The sequence below is a fragment of the Ictidomys tridecemlineatus genome, chromosome 7 (assembly GCF_052094955.1).
Source record: "Ictidomys tridecemlineatus isolate mIctTri1 chromosome 7, mIctTri1.hap1, whole genome shotgun sequence".
Classification (NCBI taxonomy): Eukaryota; Metazoa; Chordata; class Mammalia; order Rodentia; family Sciuridae; genus Ictidomys; species Ictidomys tridecemlineatus.
In genome coordinates this window covers 42344900-42372179 of record NC_135483.1, presented here as the reverse complement: position 1 = coordinate 42372179, position 27280 = coordinate 42344900, and the positions used below count along the sequence as shown (strand labels likewise).

General features: G+C 38.3%; 1 protein-coding gene and 1 long non-coding RNA gene across 2 annotated transcripts in view; one reads left to right on the top strand and one right to left on the bottom strand.

Moving 5' to 3' along the window:
• Runx1t1 (RUNX1 partner transcriptional co-repressor 1) overlaps positions 1–6106 on the bottom strand; it is a 132584-nt gene extending 126478 nt beyond the window's left edge. The window contains 2 exon segments of the mRNA XM_021728654.3: positions 5863–5887; positions 5889–6106. Of these exon segments, the coding sequence (XP_021584329.1) occupies positions 5863–5887; positions 5889–5984 (121 nt within the window). The 5' untranslated portion in view covers positions 5985–6106.
• Positions 6107–13738: 7632 nt separating this feature from the next.
• The window catches only part of LOC120892951 (uncharacterized), a 38010-nt gene continuing 24468 nt past the window's right edge, over positions 13739–27280 (top strand). The window contains exons 1-2 of the long non-coding RNA XR_005737797.2: positions 13739–13981; positions 23210–23367. This is a non-coding gene — a long non-coding RNA (uncharacterized LOC120892951). The remainder of the gene's footprint in view (positions 13982–23209; positions 23368–27280) is intronic.

Below are 27280 nucleotides of genomic sequence, written 5' to 3'. Positions count from 1 at the left end.
TAATCTCCTATACCAATTTTACAAACTAAAGAAAAGTACAAAGACAAGGTGCTACTGGTAATAATTAAATGTTTAAATGTTCTCAGAAGTAACAGCAGACAGATAAAACAAAGGAAAAAATTTCAAGCTTTCTCTACTTTTAAGACCTGATTCCCAGCCAAATGACAATGGGCTCTTGTTCATTTAAATAAACCATTACCAGATTCTGCCCCCACCCCCACCCCCACCCCCAATGATTTAAAGAAGCCAGTTTCTAAAGTTTCCCAGTGACCCTGGGGAAATTTCAGTGCCTCGAAATCACCACCTATCTCCACCATTGTGGCCACACTCTAACTGCCAGGACCCAGTTCTTCCTCTTGCCCAGTAACTATGAGGAAAAAGCATAAAAACCGTTTTCCTGGAACAAAATCTAAGCTCTCTGGTTCTTCCTTCCTGCATAAACAAATTCATTCCTCCATCATTCACCTCTGAACAAAGTATAGTAAAGACTAAAGTTTAGACCATCACCCAAGGTCCAGGATAGCTATGGAAGACCACCTGCCTCTTCCCAGTGCGTTCTTTTCACAAGGAGAAGAGTTGAGAGACAATGATGCTCTTTGCTGATCCATTCCCCAGCTACATGAAGAGAAATTGCCCCCTCAAACATAAAAAAAAAAAATGTAAGTGCTGGATTATTTCTCACTTTCCCAACCATGGGTAATATCCAAGCCATATCATATACAGAGTCATATATATGAGACCCCCCTTATCCCACTCCTGAGGAATTCATGGAAGGCTGGGATGTACTTCAGGTCACCCAGGAGGCCAGCTCAGGCGAAAGGGGAATGCCCCTTTGCCTACCAGTTAGACGACTGCACACCCAGAGGAGTCCTTGTTTTTATAATGCAGAGAGGGTTTTACATCATGCAACCACTTACAAACTCTTTCTCTGGAGTAAAAGATGGAGCAGAATTCCTCTCCTCCTGAAAGGCTTCCAGGAAGTTGAAATTGGCTGACTGAGAGATGCTGAGATTGAGATACAGAGTGACCAACTAGGGTAGGACAAGCCAAAAGACACTGTGCAGAAGACTGCTCCAGAGTGTGGGGTGGATTCCAAGAAGGGATCAGTTCAACTCCTCAGGACTCAGTGCAGTGAAGGATGGAGATATCCTGACAAGGGACCAGAGAGGCCTGGATTAGAAGGTATAGAGGAATACAGACTGACACAGGATATGTGAGCTCATAGTGGGCAGTGACTCCTAGATGGGAGGCAAGGAGGGGTTAAAAGAAAACAGTGGATGCCATGGTTGGCAGTAGATCATGGTTGCCACGGAGACTATCAAGCCTATTTTCAGAGAGTAAGTGTCCTAATTATTAGACCTCAGGCACAAAGTAGATCATTGATTTTGGAAAACAAGGAAACTTCAATTTTCTAAATTAGGGCAAAGGGTTAAGCCAAATAGCAACTATGGCCAGTTCTAGAGAATGGACCGGAATTCTGTGACATGAAGAAAGTGAAATGCTATTTTATCATTTACTTAAAATCTGTGATGAAAACACAAGTGAAGGTGAAGGCCAGGCTTACAGTAAGTCTCTAAGCTTCATCAATTCCTTTCCTCTCTCTCTCTCAAGACTAACAACTATGTGGCAGCCCTTGAAAGTCCAGAGCACACTTAGAAATGATCTGTGCCCCAGGTGTTAAAAGATTAATGAAACCAGTCAATCACATTCCCCAAGGCACTTAGGGGTGCTTAGAATTGTCCAGACACAATGGAAAAACTTCACATTGGTGCTCTTTGTATTCCTCTTTTACAAGATCTATGTTCTAAAGGCCCTTTTCACCCAAATACTTATTTGCTTTAGAGACCTTGATCAATACAAAGCCCACAAAAACAAAAGACTGCTTTATTCCTTCATGAGTTACATTATCCAGGTAATCATAATTGGAGCTACCAAAGCAGGGAATTTTAAGTTGGTATCTTTTGGTCCTTGAAAATGTTGGTGGTTGCAAGCAACATTGATGGTTTTAAACTTTTTCAAACAAGAGGATCACATGCCCTAAATACTGACAATGGGCCATTACTTTATCTGTGGTTCAGATGTAAGAAGAGCCTAGACATAATTTCATAAAGTATAAATATTTTGAAAAGTCCCAGGAAGCTCTCTCCTATCAGTGCCACATAAGGTACTATGGTTTTAGCATAAAACATCACAAATGATGAAATTATAACTGAAAATAAGCTCACTGAAAATAAGCTCTCTTAACAGCGATATGTGATCTAGTCTCTTCTTCAGTGCAGTCACATAGTGCTTTACTAAGGAATATATCCACATGACACCCAGCACAACATGCCACACTGAGATGCTGTTTGGGCTTCAAACTGGAAATTACACTCCTTAAGAGCGTTCTTCTTTGGTTATAAATGGGTAATCACAAATACACATATTCAATACTATTCAAACTACTTCTTTGTGAGTTGGTGTGTAACAAACATTGTGCTTGTTAATATTAAACACGTAAGTGTGTCACAGTGTCTGCCTTCCTCTTGATCCATTCTTGAGATATTTTGAATTTATCTGTCAAGACTGTGTCTAGCAATTCAAGTGTGAAGCCACAAGCTACAAAGTTAATTGATCCTAAGCAGTGATCAGGTCTCACCCTGGACAAATTACTTCAGCCACAAGTCAACCCAAGTGCAATCAAGGATTGAATCAATATTGAACCTTATCCAAATTTCATCAGTCTTCTTTCTACCTTAATTCTCTATGCCCAGGTTTCACATGGATAGCACTGCCATTCACTTTCTTATTATAGGGATGAAGTATTATTTTTGTTATGATAATATTTAAGACATGTTAGAGTTTTTAATTAATACTAGATGATTTTAAAAGAACATGTCTTTCCTATAAATGTCACTAGTAAAATGCATCCAATTTTTCTCTAATGTGGTGCTTTCCCTGTCCATAAAACTTATTTGATTAGCAGTACTATAGAAGCTAACGCTTTTGTATGCAGGCACTCAAGCATAATTTAATCATTTTATTTAAGCATGAAAAAAATTATTCTGAAAGCCCTGTTAGGTAAAATATCCCTGACTAGTTTAAACTTACATTTGCAGGTATATTAAAGGTGAAATAAATCACAGAATGCTCAGTATGCAATGGAAAAGTGTTAACTTTGTTACAATAGTCGGCAGCAAGTTAAAAATTGTAGTATTAGAGAATGTAAGGAATAACTGTCTTATTTAAAATAAATGCATTTAGAAAGGTTACTTTAAAATAAATTTTGTTTTGTGCAAATCCTTTTTATATTACCAAGACTTTCACCTATGGAAACCTTTTTTATAGTCAAACAAGATGAGGTCCTAATTGCATAATACCATTTATCTGCTGAGGATAAAAAGTGCCAACAAATGAAAATGCACATTAGGCAAGAGATTGTCAGAATAGAAAATTGGTTTTTGTTATTTTTTATTTTTTTTTGTTTTTTTGTTTTTAAATAACCCACTCACATTAACAAAAGACTGCAGTAGCTACCAAATTATAGGTTGTTATTTTTAGTGGAAGTAGTTCAATATTCATATTGGAGCAGATGTAGCAGTTTAACAAAACAGCTCTTCAAATCCTGCACAAATTGAAAACAGGAAAACTGATTGCATTTTCTCTTATCACTTTCCTTTTCTGAATTGACACTTTTGGCCTTCTGAAAATTTACACATGGCTTTCATCTCAACAGCACCTGCTGATCAAATAGAAACCTAACATTTTCATGAAAATGGTATAAAGGGCCAGTTTTGTTCTAACCACTGTAAAGGGCATGAGTTGCCTGCTTGGTGGCAACAATTGCTGTGTATAAGTCATATTCATAATAGTTTTATGCTTTCATTAAACTTTTGAAAATTTGTTAGGTTCCTTCTGGATTTTTTTTCATATTCACTTTTTTTATGGTTCAAGTTTCTTTGACTCAATCTGCCTAATACTTAATTTTATTGTGTAAAGACCAGGCAAAATGTGTAAAACAGTAGATTACACTAAGATAACAAATAGCATTTTGTCTGCCTCTGCCTAAAATACACACATATTTATCTATCTATCTATATATATCACTAAGCACATGAGTGTAAAATGTATGCATCTCATTCATTTCATATACTACTCAACAAAAGAAAACTAGAAACAAGTCAGTGTCGGGTCCTATTTTGAAGGTATCCTACATGTTCTTTTATCAGATATAGACGTAACAGGAATGGGGAAAATTTCCCAGAATGGGGAAAAATGGATGTCACCCAAGCACAAGCTGGTCATCTAACTGAAATGAATGACCACTTGCTGTAACTACCTCCCCAGGGAGTAAAGGTAAATCTTGAAAATGGGTATTCTCTTCTGTAAAACAGGCAAGGATGGTAGCTACCTTGCTTCTCTGATTTTTAAATAAAAATGCTCCACATGTTTTTATGTAACATCCAATTCTGGGTAAAATTAATGATGTTCCTAAGACAGGCTGTCAGCTTCTTAGCCAAAAAAAGCTCTACCCCTTCTGAAGGATTCCAAGCTGTCCTTTCCTATTCTGCCCGGGTGATAAGGTAACCTGAAGGCAGAAATGACATACAGTAATATATGTGCCACTCTGACCAGTTGGGCTGTGAATTTCAGTGTTTCATCATGCTCACTGAGGCAACAGCAAACCTGAAATGTCAATATGTTCAGTCAATGGAAGTAAAATAATGGGACTCTATTGTCTTACCCAATCGATCTGCTGCTGTCAACAAGGAAACATGCCCCTCTGGCTTTAAACAAATTTTAATTAGGCTTTTAGTTACTGGATCATATCTATCTACCTATGAAAAAAATCTAGCTTGACAATGTTTAGGAGGCAATCATTGTCTACTTTCATTCCTTTTAAGAATCTTCTAAAGTTGATATAATAATTTTTTGAAATACATTCATAAGTCAAAAACATTTTTTTTCTTCTTTCAAACTGATTCTAAGCAAAAGAGTCATGGTTCTTATTCCAAAACCAAATCTACCTAACGGACTTAGATTGATTTTTTTTTCCCCTTTAGCCAGAGTTGACCCATACTACACAATCAACAAATTCCATATTAAAAGTAGGCTTCGGTTGCCTTTCACATCACTGGAGGACCCTTAACACCAACACATCAGCAGTGCAAAACAAGTGACACAAAACCAAACATTAACGACCAATGCCCAAAGCTTCTACCCTCTTCAACTCAGTTTGATCAATCCTACAGGGAAGGGTAAATGAAACTCCTCTAAAATAAGGTAGATGCCAGGCGCTGGGAAAGATGGGGTGAGAGTGAAGAGCCAATAAGACATTTTAAGTCATTCAAATTGCACCTAAGTTCTTCCCACCGGAAGGGAGACACAGTCTCACCTTAAAATAAAAATGAACTAATCAAGTTGTTAAGCAGTTCTTTCTCTCCCTCTTCATCTAAAGGCTTCAGAGTCCAGTCAATAAATAATCTATTGTTCCCCCTTTATCGAGTCTCTTTAAACCTATTCAGACTGGCAAAACTAAACCCAATTAAAGATAAGGCCCTCCGGTAATCTCACCTCGGTGAGTCCTGTCTGGATAGCAGAGGTGATGGGAGATAGCGTCAAGGCCAGGGCTGATGCCTCCTCCTCACCCCGCACAACAAAAGGCAGATTTCTCCTTCTCCCTCTGCTAATCTTTAAATGTAAATTCTCTCCGCCAGCTAAGAGGAGCGACAGATAACATGTTACATCTTCACTTCTCCTGGTCTTATCGACTTCTGAATCATTTGGAAAGGGAGAGAGGGAGCGGGCAGAGCCGCCTCCCCGCGCCCCCCTCGCTCGCGGCCACCCCCTCCTCCGCGCGCCTCCCCCGTTCACGGAGATTACCTTCTGGCAAAGGAGCGCGCGAGAGGCGGCCGCGGCCGAGGCGGCACCCAGACCGCGGCTTTGTATTCATTAAACACACATCGGAGCTTATCAGAAGTAAAAGGCTTGTCAGGATGGCACATTGTGTGTGAGTGAGTGTGTGAGCGCAGGAGGGAGAGGAGAGAAGCCAACGTGCATCAGGGTGATTACAATATCAGCAGGGCCCAGATGGAGGCAGGAAAATAAACAGAGGGTGCGTGTGAGACAGAGCGGGAGAGGGAGGAAAAGTGGGAGAGAGAGAGAGAGAGAGAGAGAGAGAGAGAGAGAGAGAGAGAGGAGAAGAGACACAGGCAGGAGGGGCGAAACCATAAGGGATGAGGGGGCGGGGGTTCAGGCCCCTCGATGGGACTGGAAAGTAGGGGAGAACTACCCTGAGGCTGAGTGGGGGTGAAAGCCAGGGCTGGGGGTCTCCTGCATGCCCCAATCTGTCCCTAACCCCCATGAAAAAAAGGGAGGAAATCCAGACCAGACAACTGCTTTTCCCTCCAAAATGTGAACATTTTGGAGGTTCTGTCAAGGTCAAAGTTTTCAAAACCACTCTTTTGACAGTGTAACAATGAGATCTTCATCATCTCACCTCCATTCAAATAACCGAAATTTGAAAAACCAACCTAGTGAATCCACAGAGCAGTCCTTTAGCCTTCCAGACCACCCTCCAATGAGGGTTCCTGTCCCTTTCTCTGCTGACCCAGATCCCCTAAATTCCAGTCCCCACACACCCACACAGAGAAGATGGGCACAGGCGGATAAATAGCTCCCTTTGTGGGCTGTAATGGGTCCCAGCTGAAGACTCATGCAGCCAGTATCATTGGGATAAGGAGGACCACTTGTGATTGGTAGCTACAGGTGACTCCAAGACACCTGCTCCACCTCCAGAAATTGTGTTGGGGGAGGGGGTTCCTTATGTGTACATCTGAAAGTCTATTTTGGAGGTGGGAATTTGAAATTGAGGCAATCAATCTCAGTTTGAGCTGCCTCACAGCTCTTCACCCACCCAGAGCGAGAGAATCAATCAGAGAACAAGTAGGGGCTAATGCTCCTCCATCAGACCAGAGTTCATCCTCCTCTCCAGCAGGGTCAGGAGGGAGATACACCTGAGTAGTCCCTTGGGAGCCCCTTTTCACTTTTAAATGCACCCATCAGACAATCTGAACATCTGATCAGATCCTTAATGGAGTGCAGATAATGCAGCAAAGGAGGTTCTTTTATTGGGGGAAGGGGGGCATTTGGATGTGTTGTGTTTCAAGGCACTGAAGCCTGGTTAAGAAGCTCTCACTGCAATGTGGAGAGTGAGTTCAGAATAAAAAAGCCAATAAACTACATAATTTTTCATGGCACACACTGTGGCCCCAGCTGCTGTGAAACTTGGAGTCATAAAATAGTTTGTGCATGAGAAAGTAGAAAGGGACAAAATGAGGGGGGCGGGGGGAATAGGGCAAATGAGTCCAGAAGGATATGGAAGAGCAAGAGAACTAGCAATCACCTTTTAGGGGAGACAGATTTTTAAGAGGACCTTTAGAAAATGATGAGGCATTGTTTAATGAAGTACTCTCCCCGCAAATCACTTAGCCAAAAAACTGTTTTATGTGTAGTGCCCCCCCCTCCTCCCTCCAAGCTCCCACCCCAAGAAAAGAATCAAGGGATATTTGATAGGTAACACAAAGTGAAGAAAGCTGGCCATGGTGGGGGAAGGGCATGTGTGAAAATCTTGTCATGCAATGAATGTCAGATAAAAAGGGGTCTGCTACAATCCTCCAGTAATCCAATAAAGTGGAAAACCTTGTGGTATCACTGAGACGAGAACAAGGTAATATTTCTCCATAAATCTTCAAGGAGTGACCAGGTTCAATAGTTACAGAAGGGTGCAAAGGTAGGAAGTAAACCACTTGGCAGTCTACATTACAAAATAGAGTGAGCTCTAAATGGGTGAAAATCTGTCATCCCTTCATGTTTTTAATTTAATAACAGATTTCTGGAGTATCATTTTAGCTCAAATAAAAGGTCCCCTTTCACCTTTCTCTCTAGCTGTTACAGAAAACTGTATTCAGAATAACCAGAAGCAACCACACAGACCCTCCCCTTTATCTCATTTTAGTTAGATCACAGACTACATACAAACCCCTAAAATTCCAATGAAACTCCAGAAAGAAAATAAAAAGGCAACTTACCCACTGATTTTTCCATTACAAAGTCTTAAGAAATGCTATTTTTAAAAATAAAATGCCCTAGTATTGATTTCAAACCCATAAGACTCACATTTTTTTCTTTAAAAGGCATCCCAAACATTAGGCATGAAGAAAACTGTACAAACACTGATCTACCAATCTTCTAATTTTGCAAAGGTATAGTTTTTCTACTACCTTGTTTGTTCATTGACTTTTAGCTCATGGTTATAAAAAAGATCAACCAGTTGTCTGATGGAAGAATCCATGACACTATTTCAAAGCAAACACTTTACTTCAAAGCTTTCAATTAAAAAAAAAAAGCAATACAATAATCAGGAAGTATAATCACAGAATAAGTGTATAACAGAAAGTGGTGTCTATAATCACAGCTGTCTTAAAGTCCAGGCTAGAGACTAAAAATCTTAATTTCAACTAGTTCTTTTCTTAATAATAGGTTACCTTCCTATAAAAGCAAGAAGTCCATCTGCCCCAGGCAGATAAGTTTTGAAGCATTAATTCAGATAAAAATCTAGCATTTTCTTTCTTTCTTTGAGTATGTGAATTCTAGTGTGCTATAATGTGAGAATTCCAACATATGACCATTATGGCATAATATCTCATTGCTCAGCTTGTCATTATTTCATTTGTAATTCTTATGTTAATTATGTTCATAATTACTATAAACAGATGTGGTAGACATTCATGTGACCTTTTATTGCAGAATGCATTCCTCACTCATTTTGCTTTAATTTCTCATGTACATGAAGCTGAAATGCAGAAAAAAGAAAAAGCCTTTCTAATTTTCTAATGTTTTAAATGCAAAAGTTAAAACAGAACCTACCTCTACCTCATCTGCATTTCAGAATATCAATATATTCTTAACATTTAAGCTGCTTTATAGCACATTTCTAAATTGCACACTGAACCTCACTGCTGCTTACTAAATTGTAGCTCTGGATGCCAAACAAAGGCTAGCATCCATCTCTAAGTTGTTTGTCTTCTTTTTTCTTTAATATATCAAAGGTTAATGCAGCAGAATTGTGCTTCAAAACCAAGTGCCTAGCAGCTACATAGCGATTTATTCACTCATAACTCAACCATCATCCTCTTTACATAAAACACATTTACAATAAAATCAGTATGGATTTCATTAGCTGAAAACCTCCTCGAATTTCATTTCTTTGGCCCTAATCTATAATTAGTGTGGACAGACAGGTGCAAACCCTTCTCTTCTACAGATGGCTACTGGAAATGGTGCAAAGTAGCTCCTTCTGTTTAAACAACACAGAGATAACCTGCTCTGTCTTATCACTTACAATTACCTCCATTAAACTGAACTAATGTTTGCTTTAATAAAATGTTCACTGTTCTTTAAACATTATTTAGGAACTCTTATATTAATGGCTGTAAAAAAAGTGAAGTTGGAAGGTGTCTCTTTAGATAATAATAAATAGCTTACTCTGGATGAAAGGTCCCCATTGATGGATAATTCTGAGGTTCACAAAGGTTTTTAGTTGATTTAACGTTGGTTAGTTACTTCACATAAATAAGATCAAACATACATTTGAAAAGAGCATTCAGGTGATAAATATAATTTTACATGTAGAACGGTGGGAGATATTTTTCCTGAAGTTTAGAACTATGAAAGGTTCAAATTTTGAGTATGGATTTGGGATGTTATTGCTAAGTATATAACTCCTAAAAGTTCTAGATAGTTTTAAAAGAATATTTATGTTAACCCAATTTTATGTATTTGTTTAACTTCTGATAGATTATTCTTGATGTTGATTGAGTTCATTCTTTTAAGACACATTTAAAGAATTAACTATGAATCTAAGTGCACTCTGCAAACACATGGTTAAAAATAACTCCATTCCATAATAAATAACTTCTATAAAGCCAGAGCTCACTGCTCCCTGCTTCTGCTATCAATAAAGCCTGTGGATCACTATATGATGAATAAGGTGCCCATAAAATAAAGAATTTTTAAATGCCAAAACAGCAACAAATAAATAGCCTTTCTCACTGAACTTACATAACTTACAGTAATAGGCTCCAGCAAAATGCAACTGACTCGGTTTTTTTTCACATGCAAATCCTGCAGGTGCCAATTTTTCAGACTGCTTTGCTATGAAGGGCTATGTTGCCTGCATAAAACCTCAATGAGGAAGGCTTTGCATTCAGTGCCTGTCAGCTGATGTTCATATCAAAGAAGTGAGAAACAGGATTTGACAGTGAAGAATGTCCTAAACTGACAACCACTGACCAGCATTCCTATTGGAAGCATTTCTTTCTCCTGATCCCTTTTCAGTGTTTAAGGAAAAAAAAAATGGTGGGGGGAGGTAAGCTTCTATATTACAATAAAATAAATTATAATGGCACCTTACATTTGTGCAGTTCTTTGCTATTTATGAAATACTCTTTTATCTGGAAATATTTCAACCAACACCTCGATGAGAGAGCTTATCATCAAATACTAACACCAAGAGCAATAATTTGCTTCTCTCAGAAAAAAATTGTGAACATATTTTTTTTTAAAAAAAAAGCTTCATTCCTATAGCTGAAATGTTACTGTCCTACTATTTCAAGCAACTTGGAATTTAATATGCAGTTTGCATTGTACTGTGGACAGAATACTTCTTGTTAGGAAGGTCCTTTTAAAGCTTTTATAATCGAATTATTAGCAGGTATTAGTGAGTCAAAGAGACTTAGTATAAAGGAAAATATCATTTCAAAGACTTCTGGTCTGTTTTGAGTTGTCCAAACATTAGAGAGAGGGGAAAAAATGCACCGTTTTCTACACATTGCTTTTATTAGGTATGAACTGGACACTGGAGAAACTATACACTGAAATTCTCCCACACAACATTTAGGTTTTCAAATAAAGCGACTGCTGTTCAAATGGTTTATAATTACATTACTGATGCTTATACAAAAATTTAATATAAAGTTCTTCCATTATATAATCTTAAATTCAATTTCTGTGTACTCCAAATGAACCTGATTCCTTGGCTATTTTATTGGAATTCTGTTTTTTGAAAGAAATATTAATAACAAATGCTAAATATAGCACTAGAAAGAATAGATTTTAACTCCCTCAACATCCATTCTGGCTGGAGGGTAGGGGGAAGCCTGAATCAAACTAAGATTCTCTGATTAACACTGGATGAGATTGTTAGAGCTCTCTGAAAAGGTAATAGTAAAAAGAAAAAAGAAATGAAATCATAGAACCCTATCTCAAACATCTGACAGCACTGTAATGTTAAAACTAGACTTAAGGATAAACAAGGGGAAAGGCATTGAATTAGGAATTTGCTTCTGTTTATACATCACAACTGAAAGAAACACCCAAATATGGGCTAAGATGGTTTAAGAAACAATGATGTTTGTTGATCTTGTCTAAAGAATTGTGTGATGAGAAACTGGACACAACAGAATACTCACATGGTCTAGGCAAACCGCTGTATTAAACTAAAAGGAGGCCCCCAACACTAACAAACCGTTTATCACTAAGAAGCTGGTCAATTTGTATTCTAGGGAGTGTGGACTCACTGGGCACAGACCCAGTTCCACTCCTGTTCTATGCAAAGCAGGGGAATGAGCCACTGAGTGCACTTAAAAATGGTACAGATGTTTAAATGGAGACTAGGAGGGGAAAAAATCCTGTAAAACACATTTCAGTTCACACAGAAGGTAGAAAGAATGCTTTGGTCAGCAACCCGACCTTTATCAGGAGATAAATCAATTTGCAGCAGCTGTGGACAGCCATTTATATACAGGCCCTGGGCAGATTAATTAAGGGGAGTGAAGTTAAAAATTCAAGAAGGCTCAGAGTTACATTAAGCACATGAAGTTGGTCTGGAGTGGCCTCTCCACCTCTCCTGGTCCTCACTCCCTCGCCCTGTTCTCCGTGGCTGTTCTGCAAGATCTCCTCCCAGGGAAATACTAGCTATTCCTTAGGAGACCTTCTTCTGCAAATTTCCCCAAGCAACAGCAACCAGGCTGGGGCACACTGAGATTTGTGATGCCCAATCTTGAAGGAAAACTAAAAAAAAGATTTCTCCACTACGTTTTGCAAGGAATAAGGAGACCAAGGGAAAGCAGGACTCTCCAGCCAAATCTTCCAAACTGAAAGGCCTTTTGGGGGAAGAGGAGGAGGGAAGGCGGCTATTTTTAGTAACGGTCGTGGTTCACATCCTACTTCCCGGAATCATAATACTCAAAAACTTTTCCAAGGGTTGACTGCCCTTACAAAAAAAAAAAAAGTTATAAAAACGGATTTAGGCGCCTTCTGTTGGCATAACCGTATTTGATTAAAGCATCTTGGTCAGCGCAAGGTCCTCCCTGAGAGAGGGGTCTGGGTGTGCCAACCAACCCAATCCTTTTAGGTTCGTCAGGAGGGCTGCGAGCGACTGGGCGTGGGGCTCCTATCCATGAGCCCCGGGGGCTTTACCAGAGGGATTTCTGGAAAATGAAAAGAATTCTCAGGACACGACTCCCGTCTGTGCCCCGCCGGGCACACGGCACAAGGTTCTCCCCGTGTAGGAAAGGAGGACGCCGCCGAGTTGAGGCTGCGATGGGAACACCAAGAGAGTCGGGCCCTGGGGCTCAGTGAAGTCCCACAGAGGCGGCGGTGCCCAAGCGTCCCCGGCTGCGGAACTCCTGACCTGCCCTGGGAGTCGCCGCCCTCCAGCCTGTCCACAGTCTTTCTAGAGGAGCACCGCAAATGCCCAAGAGTAACAGGAAAGTTCGGAGACAGCCTGGATGCCGCTAAGAGGACCCTCTACCCTAGTGGCAGCCCAGTCCCAAAGTTAAGATTCCATCTCTCTTGTTCCTACAGCTAAGTTTGCCACCGGCAAAACCAGCATTTCATTTTCAGTTTTAAAACCCCACGATGCGGGGATCGGGCCACCTGCCAAATGCACAGTGGGGCACCTTGACTAGTTGTTTTGTTGGGGGGGTTACACTTATCTTCCTGCTCCCACATGATTGTCAAGGAAAGAAAATAAAAAATATTTTTAAAAGGCAGTACGGGGAATCTAAAAGTAAAACCCGCATCCTTAGCTGACCCGTGAAGTTCAGTGTCATCGCAGACTGGAGTCACCGGCGATGTTCCTCTTTGCCCTAGTGCGCAGTCCTACCCTAGTTGAGCGACAAGTACAGCCTGGAGCCTTTGGGTCGAATAATCCAAACCAAGTTGACGGTCATCGGAATAGTAATTAATAGTATCAGCCAAGGTCTAGTCCCAGCCGCCTGCCATCCCTCCCGCCCGCCGGCCCAGCCCGCCCGCGGGCACTTACACTGTACAGGGCCGGAGAGTCCCACCATCCGCCACGGGCTCCGAGCTGCAAATAAAACTTCCTCTCGTCTCTGCCGGCCCGTGGGGCAAAGGGGCAAGGGTGCAGCGCGGCTTCCCTCGCGAGGCCAGAGTGTCCTCAGTCACTCGCCCACTCGCGCTCGCCGAGAGGCCGCGGAGTCGCGCCGCCGAGCGCCTGCGGCTGTCCCGGCGCTGCGCAGAGCGAGCTGCGGTGCAAAAAGCCCGGGGTCGGGGACGCCAGCCAAACGCAGCCTCCACGCAGAGCCCAAGACTTGCGGAGCTCCGCTCCCCTCCTCCCGCCTCCCTCCCTCCCTCCCTCCCTTGGCTTTTCTGTTGTTGCTGCTGTGGCAGACAAATGTGATGTGGGGCGCAGGGAATTGCCACTGTCACAGGCGGCGTCTGCGTCTGCCTCGCCCGCCCTAGCTCACTCTCGAGGAAGGCGACGCATTTATCTGCAGGGCGGCCAGGCGTCCGCCGGGGAGCAGGAGCGCCGCGCGCTGTGCGCCGAGTGCGCCCGCACCAGGCCGGCTCCGGCGCGCGCCCGCGCCCAGGGCGCCACGGCCGCTCCGGAGGGAGGCGGCGGCGCGGCCGCTACCAGGTGCAGGGGGGAGGGCCCGTGGCGGGGCTGGGGGGAGGTGGAGGTGGGAGACATCTGTGTCGTGCGGGGGTCACGGAGGTCAAGTATATGTTAACAATGGGCAGTCCCGGCTCACTGGGGTGCGCGGGCAGGCAGGCGGCCTCCCTCCTGGCCTCGCCCTCTCTGGTGCAGGCTGGACGTGGGGCTGGCTCCCTAATGATGCCTTCCCCGGACGCCTGGGCTTGGCGGCCCGAGTGCCCTGCAGTAACCCAAGACGACCACTTTCCCTGGCCATCTGGAGCGCTCCTAGCTGCCCTGCCTGTGTCTCATCACTGGCTGGAGAGACAGCTCTGCCAGAAATCAAGCCACTCTCAGATCTCCTCTCTAATCCCCTTCTGTTAGCTGATTTCCAGACTGAATATTTGCTTTCGCGTTAGATAATAGCCTTAGAGAAAACAATTATCATTTTCTTTTCCCCCCTTTGTTTTTCTACTTCTCCCATAGTATACCATTAAGAGGGATCTCTTTCCATCTCAGGTTTTTTTTTTTGTTGTTGGATGTGTCCGTTACCCTTAGGCATTAATATCAAGACTTTGGAGGGAGGGAGGGAGTCCCTGGGGAAAAAGATAGGGTGAAAGAATTCCAGATATTTCCAGAACAAATAAATAATATCTCAGTGAAGAGGGACGATAATTTGTACAGAGAAAAAAAAGGCTTGGATGGCAATGAAAATATTAATATGTAGGTCAAATATGATCAGATAATGGCTTGCAATGATAAGTCAAATGAAATCTTTTAAAATTATTATGGAACGGTGCCATGACTGCAAATGTTATTGTATTTAGTGGAACAATTTGAAATCCTACTCTCAACCATGTTTTCCCCAACTGGCCTAAATCAATGTAAAATATCCTGCGTGCATGTTTTTAAATCTCATCTTTACAAAGGAAAAAATGTGTAAGAGACTCAGAGTCAGCCTGATGCACTAAGAACTGATGAGACATTCGTGGGTTTATTTTTTGAAGTGGTGTTTCAAATATTTACCAGAGAGTAAAATCCCTTCCCCCACCCTTTTAAGCCCAGCTGGAGCTTCCAATTCTGAAGTCTTTTCAGACTCTACTAATTTTTAGCAATTCATTTCCAGAAAACACTCATTGTACATTCTGCCCTCTCCTTGGGACATTTGTCTAATGAATTATAATGAATTAATGAATTGTAATGTTAAGTCTTGGTATTTGGTATTATAATGTTCTTAATATGAGTCTCCAGTTTTATCAAGGTGTGCAGTCTATAGTAATTTCTGCATTTGTGATTTTTGGATATACTTACAAATGTTAACATAAAATATATTTTTTCATGTATATTCTACTACTATAACTCTTTTGTATTGGAAATTTTGTCAAAGCCTACTAATCTATTCTTAAAATAATCATAAACATGTTGATATTTTACTTTTTTATTATCTGTATTCTCTTCTGTTCCTTATATTGAAAGTCAATAATTTGAATTTTGGAATTCTATACCCATACTTATTTAAAATTAATAACATTTGAGTCTCAGGAATGATTCTCATGAGATAGTGTTAGTTTCAGAGTCATATTTTAAAATTTAGAATTAAAATAAACCAACAATATTTTTATGACATAAAAGGGGGGAGAAATGAAATGTATAGAATGCTGTATTTTTCTTTTTTCTATAAATTGTGCTATTGTAAGTATGAAATCATAATGGAAACTATGAACTTCTAAATCAATGGAAATAACTTCCAGGAAATCAAAACAGTTTTACACATTCAGGCTGTATTAGTAACACCAGGTAACCAGGTATATTTTATAAATTCTACAAATCTTATTGAATCTTCCCTTTGGCCAGTCATACTTTTAGAAAAGTAATAGGTTATTGTTTAGTTATACTTCCTTAAAAAAAAAGTTCTTTACTCAATCTGGCTATATATCATTAAATCTAAGATTTTTTTTTTTTTTTACTTTCAAATAACAGCAACTGAAAAACACAAACATACCTCCTTGAGTAAATGTAGAAGAAAAGACTCAGTATATTCCTAAATCCCACTTGCCACCCCTTTGAAAGGCCTGTATTCTACAAAACGTAGAACATATTTTTCTATGGGGTATGTCCTAATATTATCTCCCAAGCTTTTTATTTGGAGCATATAGTAATTATAGGGGCCAACTCAAGCTTGAGATGATGCTTGAATTGTAAAATCTAGGAAAATAAAATATTAAATGAATAGTCAGGAGCTCACTGATGCTGTGTGGAGGGAGGGTAGGAATTACCTGTAAAACAGTATAAGTCCATAAAACATACGGTTACCTTAGCCTTGGCATGGAGGGCACATACCACATAACTTTCAATACACAATGAAGTATTAATAGATACATTCTTCTTAGTCAATCTAAGGAGACAGAGCTGAGTAAGTCTTCCAATGTAGACACTCACAAGAGAGATTTGGTTTCTAAACCTGGAAAACTAGTTTGTTCAGCAAAAAAGAAAAGTATTAAAAAAAACTTCAAATTAAAAGAGGAGATTGCTTAGGAATATAAGTACCTACCCATCATGACAAAACCATTAGCTTAAAAACAAAATACACAATAATGTGTTAAAAAAAATTTTTTTTAAAAAAGCCCTTACTAGCAATTTTCTTCTTCTCACACCCTAGGAGGTTTTTTGTTTGTTTGTTTGTTTTTCTCACATCATTAAATTTTTATTATTATTAAAGTACTGAGTTCTTTCAATTTACAGGTTTATATTTTTTTAGTAATGCTGCCTAAGGATGCTTTTTGTTTTCCCTCAAACCAAACCTAAAAAAAAAAAAAGCAGAGCTTTCAATACAAATTTCAGATGAGTGCTTATTACCTTCTTTAGAGATGTGTGATTCACCTCTCACAAAAAGGAATTCCTATACAAAATGTTAACAAGTACTTAATTAGCACTTTTAAAATTCCTTCTTGTACATCTTAAAGTTTAAATGACTCCCAAGCTGTGATTTTCTATTCCTTGAAAAAAAAATCCTCCTGTTTGCCTAGGTTGAGGAAAATCCTTAATTACCACATTACTTACTTCTAACAAAATTATTTATTATTGTATTTGTGAAAAATGGAATATGATAAACATAAGGAATGGCAAGCCATAATTAAGTTTTCATAAATTTAGACTTACCCACTATTTGCAATTTCTTTCCTTTTTGCTGTGTAATTTTATGTAATTTGCTTTTTGAGCTCTGTGTGGGCAAGTTTTATTTCAAATCTTTGCAATTTTGTTATTTAACTTCTTTAATATTTCATTTTAAGATGTAGACCAAAAAATAATAAATTTCCAAGATCCTTTATTTTATTTTATCATAGTTGGGCTACAAATACTTAGTAAATGTTTAATGTATAGTGTGAATCTATTACCTGTTTGGAGACTTAGCCTAAACAATATTTTAAAAATAGGAAATGTATAAAGTAAACTAAAAATGACTCTCATCATCCCCTCAAGTAAAATGATCAGTTTAGTATAATTTAGCTGCAAGACTACAGACAATGAGTTTGATATTTATTTATGATTCCTGTGTATTCAGATAGTCATGTGTGTTTTTCTGAACTATGTGAAAACCAGCTTGCATCCAAAAAGCCAAAGTTGCAAAATCTCAATTACTTTTTTAATTTGAGAAAAAATTAATTTGGGGAAGTTTTACTAAATAATTCACATTAGTGGTTCTTGAAAATGAGTTTTGCCTTTTAAACATTTATATTTGTCAGATTTTGATATATTAAACTCAGCAAGAATGATTTATTGCGTAAAATAAAACACATGCATATGTGCCATACATGTGTGTTTATGTGTGTATATCTCTGCATATAAAACTATCTGTAATCTCATAATTATCTCATATGACTATTTTTAGTTAATGCATGAAAGAAAAATAGTGACACCAAAGAAAATGTCTTCATCTTGTTTCTTTCTTAAGTTGAATATTTCTTGCACCCTTTTTTTGGAAAGCTATACACCAGAATAAAATCAATGTGAACTTCTCATTGAAATTATATATTCTACCTCTTTTAAATTGAATACGTCCAATGAAGACAGTGATTAATTTTTTGCTGCATTTATTTAATTGGCAGTTATTCTGTCTATGCAATTCTCACTTAGCTGCATTCTTATGTACTATAACTGCACAAATGCCAGGATCTTTGTTTTTGTTCACTGTGCAGTGCTTGACACATAGTAGGTGCTTGATAAATATAGATGGAAGATAAATTAATAAAAGCTTGAAATGTTTCCACTTAGATGACTGACCTGACTTCCTTTTGACTGAAGAATTGATATTAAGAAAGCTAAGATTTTTAAGACTACCAAGAGTTTAAATGAAGAACCTATGGAAAGAAGTGTCTTCCATCTTGTTTTATGTGTATGTCAGTACTTCCTGACACGTGGTGAACTTTATGTGAAAAATATGTATTCTGATTGTTTTTGTTATGTGTTTAAAATTATTTTAAAATTCTATAAGTCAATTTTTTCCCTGAAAATTCAGTTTACTTTATACAATAAACTAGAATTTTTTTAAGAATAAAAAGTGTCATGGAAAAGAACTTCAAACCAGCAAGATCTGTGAGTAAAATAATTCTTTCTTCTCATGTCCTATAGCAATTGAAAGATATTCTTCAGTATACACATCCATATGCAATAAAAATTGGCAAACTGTTTAATTTGGAGCATGCTCTTATTCTTTCATTTACTTATTTTTTTTACAATTTTTTTATTAGTTGTTCAAAACATTACAAAGCTCTTGACATATCATATTTCATTCATTTGATTCAAGAAAAACTTGGATGTGTAACCGATGTGATTCTGCAATCTGTATACAGGGTAAAAATGGGAGTTCATTTACTTATTATAAAATTGATGGTTTATATAATCTAGATTGTTTAAATGGTATGAATACATAGTAAAGTGTGGATGGATGGATGGATAGATTTTTCCCCTCCCAGGGATTGAATTTAGGAGTGCTTAACCACTGAGTCATATCCCAGAGTTTTTTAAAATTTTTTATTTTGAGATAGGGTCTCACTAAGTTGCTTAAGGCCTCACTAAATTGCTGAGACTGGTTTTGAACTTGTAATCCTCCTGCCCAGCCTCCAGAGTCACTGGGATTACAGTTGTGCATCACTGTGCCTGACTCAAGAATAATTTTTTATTTGCAAATATATGCCTTAATACTGCATGAAATCGGGATTTCTATGTCCACATTAAATCTATCCTTTAAAAGATGGATGTGCTGCATATTTCACTCATCTCAGTTTCCTAATTCTTTAAAAACATAAAAATATCAATTTACGCCATGGAGCCCTCACTGTAGTCTGCTGAAGGTCTCTCACCTCATGAGACTATCGCCATGTGAGAATCACCCCATCACTGTAGTGCATCCACCTCTGGGGAGGAAAATAGCCAACTGGCTCACTGCACAGCAATAGGAAGAGAAGCAATTTTTAGCCAACAAATTTGTAGCAAGTATAGACTGCTGATAACCATGTTCAGCGTGAAGCTATTTTGCACACTTCTTAATTTCTTTTTTTCCTCAGGCTAACCACCCATGGAACAACTGTCCCCTAGAAGGTGACATAGTTAGAAAGGGCATTTTCATCACTGGGAGCCAACTTAACCCTCCTTTCTAAGCTTCCTTCCAGACTTCATCTGTGCCTTTTAAGAGGCCATTTGGACAATGTGTCTTTTAGATTGAGCACCTGTAAAACTACAGGATTAGTGATATCAACCGTCCAGTTTACCCCATATGCCTTGTAATTTGACCTGATTTCCTTTAGGGGACAAAAATCTATAAGTAGGGAAATTTTGATTTCTTATGGCTTTGGTTGGAGAGGGGAAGAGCCAATTATAGACTGAAATGTGCCTTACATCTTTTTTTTTTTAATGTTCTTTGAAATTACCCAACAAGATATGTGTATTGGCTAGGCACAGTGGCACACATCTGTAATATCAGTAACTCAGGAGACTTAAATAGGAGGATCACAAGTTCAAGGCCTGTATGGGCAACTTAGGGAGACCCTGTCTCAAGATACAAAAAATAAAAATAAAATAAAATAAAAAATGGCCAAGTATGTAGCTCAGTGGTAGAATGCTTCTGAGTTCAATCCCCAAAATGAGGCAGGGAGCAGGAGCCGGGGGACAATATGTATATGGCATATAATTGTCTTCAGTCTTAATACATCTCAAGGAAACTAAATGCTATTATTTTTAATTGAGAAGAATAAATATATTATTAAGAGCAGTGCATCTTGCCAGGTGCAGTGGTGCCTCTCTGTAATCCCAGCAGCTCAGGAGGCTGAGGTTAGAGGAATGCAAGTTCAAAGCCAGCCCCAGCAACTTAGTAAGACAGTGTCTCAAAATAAGAAATATAAAGGCTTCGGGTTGTGGCTAAGTGGTTAAGAGCCCCTGGGTTAAATACCTGCTACAAAAAAAAAAAAAAAAAAGCAGTGCATCTCAAACATTAACATATATACTAAGCACCTAGGGATTGTGTTAAAATGCAAAATCTGGGTCAGTGGGTTTGGGCAGGTTCTTGAGAGCCTACATTTATAACAAACCACCAGATAGTGCTAATGGGACTGCTCCACACTGCCAGTAGCAAGGTTTTAGAGATTGCTGGAGGCATTGAGAACATCATACCTTACCATCTTCCTTATATATACAGAGCTCCCTTTCACAGTTTGCACAAAGGCCCACAACATACTCATGCTTAGAAAATACACAGGGCACCCTAGAGGACCCTGCATCCATGACAAGAGAAAAGCAAGCTCATGTAAGAATAAGTTTCTAAAGTCCTCACCTGCTACTCAGGCACCTGCAATCATCAATGGAGGCCCATTATCAGACCTCGATAAAATAAGCAGTCACAAGGTTGTTTATCTAAACAAGACTGGGAGCTCTTCAAAAGTTGAGCCCTGAGTAGGTGATTACTGCAGAATGGTTAGGTCACTTGTTACTCTCCCCCAAGGGGTCAATGATAACTGTCCTGAGCCCACGACTATATTTGCCTGGTGTTTAACTAGATCCATCTGCAATGTGTAACTGAGAAAAGGCACGATGTAGTAATGAATTCAAGGTGTGCACTTTATATCAAATTTCATGTGTGTAGCAACAGGCCACTCCTTGCAGTGGTGTAGGAAGGGTCTTCCGTCAAATTATGCATGATCTTCCATGCTAGGAATTACTCAGCCTCAGCTTGCCTACTTGAGAATTAGTTTACTTCAATCTATTGACAACGTTATGACAATTGTGGCATAGTATGCTGGCTTACCTGAAAAACGGAGCAATTTTAAAGTTTAATAACAGTTGAAGACTAAGAACAGGAACATTTATATATATATATATTTTTTTTTTCATAAATGCAGTCATGTAGACGTTTTCATTTTTAAGTGTCCTGTTTGGGTCTCAAATAAGATTTGAATATTGAGAGGAAGGCTAGGCCAGGTTTATTTTTTATGATTGTTTTTTAGTTTTTTTGAATAGAAGGAGCACCTATTCAAAGCCCTTGCCACTGGAGGGGGAAAAAGAAAAGTTCATGTGATTTTGTGATCTGACAGTGATTCTAACACTATTTTCTTCAATAATTGGATATATTTTTGTACTAAAACCTCCATTGTTTTCACCTTATCAAGTACTATAATGGCAAACAATTTACGTTCAGACTACCAAAATGCCACTTTTTTAGCTTAAAAAGTAAAAAAAAAAAAAAAGTGCTATAAACCAGGAACTCTTAATAACAATTCTTTGCTTCAATCTGATTACATTCTTACTTTTCCTACCTCTTGCTACTGTTTCTAATACTGGAGGAGGATTTATATTTTTTTCTGAACAATAGATTTTAATTAAGAAGATTTATTAAAGACAGTTTTCATTCCTATGATTACATTTCCAGTTCCAGAGACATCTGCATTTCAAAATGCACCACATATTTTCATAAATATTCCATAATTCCCTTAGAGCTTTTTGGTATTCCAATTTCCTCCAACCTCTTCTTAACATCTTCACATTCACTGTGTGTTCCATCTATTTGTACCCAGTCAGAATTAGACATTTCTGCATACAGGTATAAAATAAGATTGTATTAGAAAGTAGATTCAAAGCATTGCTATTCTTTGTGAATCAAGACTTTTAAAAGGAACAAAGACAAATTAAGTTCAGTAACATATGTCTAACAAAAGACTTAGATATCTTACAGACAAACCGAGAGTGGCAGGGTAAACAAGGAGGCAGAGTTTGCTTTGAAGTTTAAATCATTGTTATTTTAATAGAGTAGAAAATTCATTTAGATAGTGGAATCTGATAGTTACCCAATTAAAGCCCTTTTTGTCTACGTTAATGTAGTTTTATATTTTTAGTTTTTGAAACTGGGTTTTGCTGAGAATTATTTGGAGATAGAAGCAGCTTGAACTGCATCTTTAGATGGACATCATGAGTGACAGTAAATTGTCGATTAGACCTTTTGAAGCATTTTGCATAAAATTGTAAGCTAATGTATTAAGCTTGATCAAAGTGCAGAGAACAGAGATACACTCAAGTTATTTCATATAGTTCACCTACCAAATGCATATGCCTAGACATATAGAGAGTATGAATTTTCTTTCATATTTTCATGTTCTTGAAACAAAACTAGGTCTGATCACTAGTCTATCCCACCAGGTGGTCAGGCAATTCATTTGAGAGGGTGGTCCTATTTCATGGATTCTGCAATCTTACCCAAATAAGTTTCTGAGTCTTACTGAGAAAATATTTATTCTTTCATTCATACTGGGTTATTTGCTGAAGTTTTTCTTGCTTAAGTTCTATTGGTCTCTTGAAATCCAAGTCTGGCAGTAATACCTTGCTGAGAGGATGAGAATAGGTGCTGAGTGGTAAATACCCACCCTCATCATAGTTCATGCTTTGTGCTGCCGTGTTCAGCATGTCCTAGGTATTACCTCATTCATTCCTAAAACAGCAGTGGGAGAGAGTTATGTCTACAGGGAACTGAGCCTAGGGCTGGAGTTATTGGCCTAAGGTCTCACAGTTTATAAATGGCAAGAGTGGATTTGTCCATTGGTGGCCTGGGTTAGCACAAGTCTGGCCCAGTCGTTTTGCTCTAGCTTCCTCATCTTCCCCTGCCCTTTAAGAAGGTATGACTCAAATCTCTGAGGTTAGGGCTTGTAAACACCAAAGAAAATCTTGTTTCTTTTTTCCTAAATCTCTTAGGGCGTGTCTATGGGCAGAAAAAAACTTCAAGAGGGTCTCCCAAGCTCAGTTTCATGGAGATCTAATTCTAGAAGCAAGCTCTTCTGGAATCGAATGAATCAAAGAGTCATTGCAGAATTAATACCTGGACCCTCAGAAACTGTCTCAACATCCTGAAGGTGAGCTGGCAGAATGCTGGTAAAAACAACTGCTCTCTGATGGCTGCTAACCCAGAGATGAGAAAAACTCAAGTTTGCTCCAGCATCTCTCCCCTTTTCTCAGGGCTTTCTTAAGGAGGAAGACTCTTGGGTTAACCGTTTAAAGAATGACTTGTATCCTTAAAACATAAAATAAAATAAAAAAATAAGTGCAATGATATCTGCTGAGATTTCCATGAAAAAAATATCAGAGTGTAACATGCATATGTGTTTGTTTCCATTGCAGTCCCCACACCTCCTTAAGTAACCTTAAGGATATATGGTGTCCCCCAAAGCTCATTGTGAGGCAATTCAAGAACATTCAGCAGTGAAATAATTAGGTTACGAGAGGTGTAATGTAACCTAATCTATAACTTAAGCCACTGACATAAATTAACTGAGTGCTAACTGCAGGTAGGTAGTGTGTGGCTGGAAGAGGTATGTCACTGGGGACATGCCTTTGGGATATGTATTTTGTCCTTGGTGAAGGGAGCTCTCTCTCTCTCTCTGCTTCTCGATTGCAAGATCCTGAGCTGCTTTCTTCTTCCACACTCTTCCATCGTGGTGTTCTTCCTTATCTTGGGCCCAGAGCAATGGAGTCAGCCTTCTGTGGACTGAGACCTCTGAAATCATCAGCACCAAATAAACATTTCTTCCTCTAAAGTTGTTCTAGACAGGTCTTCAGTCACAGCAACAGATTAAAACACTCTTCCTCTCAACAGAAGGGAACCTACCCTTCAAAACACTTTCCCTCTGTAGAAAACTCCCTTATTTTCATAATCATCTCCTTGTGTTCTCGGTAACTTATCCCCAGAGAAGCACCTGAGGGTCTGGGTCCCATTATCTTCCCCAAGAGTATACTCTTTCATCCACAAATGTGAGGTTTAGGTCTCTGGAGACCATCTAATTATCAATTATATAAATCAGGTATCAGTGAGAAACACAGGGGATGTACATCCTACTGTATATAAACTTTATTATACAATTGGGTTTTAAACTTTTATCCTTCTAATGGCTATGTTATTTGTTTTCCCTAAAGTAACAAGCATTTTTAAATTTTCTACCGTATTACTATTCTAGCTCAAGTGCCCTTTCTAGGAAAAGAGAGAAAGGAAGAGAAAAAGAAAGAAAGAGATACAAAATATATTCAGAGATGTTACCCAGCACTTAGTCTCTTGAAAATCTACATATTAGGAATTAAAAATATAACATATTTTTTTAAAAAAAAGATTAACTGCCTAATTACAGATTTCACACATAATCTGTCAATTGGTGAAATATGTGCAGACTGTCATTAGCTGTTCAGTGAACGATGGGTAGAGGGCTGGCCTGCTGCTCTGCTCAGAAGTACAAGGAGCTGTCTTTTAAAGAAATAAAAAAGAGTAATATCTCTATTCTTTTCAGAGCTTTTAAAATAACTCACAGTTCAACTTCTTTTGTAGCTACTAACTTATGATGATAATGGGTTTACTTTAAAAATACAGATTTATTGGCTTTCTTTCAGATGTATTAAATAAAAATCTGCAAGAATTTAATCTTGAAATCATATTCTCAACACTGTTCCCGGTGCCTCTTATTTTACCAGTACTGCCTTTCTCCATTGGGAACCACTGGAACTTAAACAATGCTCTTCCAAATTTGACTCTGTCATTGGCCAACACCATAACCTCCATCAAGTCTCTTCACCTCCCTAGATATTAATTGTATCTTGCTCTAAATTCTTTCTCAAATCTATGTCCTATGAAGGAGTCTATATTGGATAATTCAATAGCTCACAGCTTTGAATCAGACTGAGAATGTGATAATGTAACAGGGGTTCACTTGATGCTTTGACTATATCCTTTGTGGCTTTGAAACTTATTTTTTCTTTTTCCCAACCTCCTTCTCCCTGATCTTCTTTTCCCTAACCTTCTCCTCCCTGGTCGTTACCCTGATCTCCTTCCTGATTTCTACTCTAATCTCATTTTCTCTGAATCACCTCTTTAAAAACCCCCTGTTCCTACTGATGGGCAGAATCACAGCCTTTGGGATGGGCGTCCCCTGTGTTTCTCCTTTGCTAGCAAAGCAATAAACCTTCTTTTTTTCTTTTTCTCAAAACCAAGTCCTCGTTATTGGATTGGCATCACGGACAAGGACCAAGCTTAATGCTTTCATTTTACACATCTCATCTGAGCCCGAGAGTGTTGAAAGTAGAAAGGACAAGCATTACTTTCCTCTTTCTATGGATTAAAAAAAAAAATAACTTAGGTTCAAGAAAAAAACAAACAAACAAAAAAATGCAGGAAGCAGGATTTCTTCAAGGTTAATAAGTGAAGTGCTAACCAAATCCCTGGTCTTCAAATAACTACATTTTTCCATATTTACATGTATTTTTATCTGACTGTAATAAAGTAACAATATAAGACTAATATGCCCCAAATTGTACTTTTGTCTGGAATATTTCCTGAAAGAGCTGTAAAAACATGATTTAAGAATGTGGTAATTTTGTTTAAATCGTTGGGCTTAAATTATTTAAATTCAAATTATGACCACTATTCTCCAATCACCTGTTCCTTTGTAGCAAACATAATACCATGCACTACCAAAATAGTTACAGATTCATGCTGTGTAAACAACTAAACAACATCTTCCAACATCCTCAAAGATAGGAGATGGCTCTGGGAGTGAGTTCTGGCTAATGAAATGACTATGAGTGACATACACACTCCTAGTTCTGATTCATATTAGTCAATCATGCCTGGATTTACGTTATTTTTTCTACTTCTCTGGTGGCCTGGGAAGCCACAGGTTGAAGATAACATGGCTATTAGATGGACACAAGCTTCTTCCTTTAACAAAGATAAGTAGTAGCAACTAACATCTCCCCAACCAACCCTGTTGATTAATAGGTTAATTGGACTCTATCAACAGTGAGTATGAAATTCTATGCTGTTAAGCTACTAAATGTTGAGGTGGTTTGGTACAGCAGTTAAGCTTCCCTGATGAATAGTGTCCTTGAATTATGTTTGTAATGTTCTCCAATTTTTAAAATTTATTTCACTTATTTATTTTATAATCTTATAAATGATTTCTCTGGAAATTGTACATCCATCCTTGACTAACTGATACTTTGCCAAACAAAGCAAGTACTTTAGAAAACTTCTCTAATCCTATTATAGTCTGTTATTTGAATACTTAATACTCTCTACTGGGTTTCTCTTTAAAAACACTCACACATACATATGTATAACCCCCAAGACATTATTGTTTTATATAGTTCAATATTCATGAAGGTTTATTTTTCATTTTCATTGATTTTTTTCATTCATTCAGGAAACTGTTTTTTTTCTCTAATTTTGTTCTGCCCCCGAATCATCTTTTAGAATTTCTTTTAATATTAATTGTAGTAAAATAGATTTTGTTTTTGTTTTGCTTTTTGCTAAGAAAATGTATGTGACCTTTGTTTTTGAGGATATAGAATTCTAATTGGCCAGTTATTTTCTCTCAACTTTTGCATATATTTCTCATCTCTCTGTTGCTATTGAGAAACCAACTCTCAAACTGTTTTCCTTTGATTCTAATTTAACCTTTCTCTCTGGCTTCTTCATGTTTATTTCCTTAATTTTTCTTGTTTTCATTATATCTTTTGTCTGTTGGTTCTTTTTTCCTTTTCAAATCATTCCTTCTTTCCTTTGTTTAACATGTGTTTAAATATGAATTTCTTCTTGTTTATCTTATTTGGGATTTATTGGACTTCTTGAATCTGTGATTTGATTTTTTTTGTTAAGTTTTGGAAAAATTTCAGCAATGACTTTTAAAATTTTATTTCTTTTCCATTTTCTCTCTCTTTATTTTTCTTGGCAAGGAGCCAGGATGGATTCCAAATAAACACATGTTGAAACTTTTATTTCAGTGT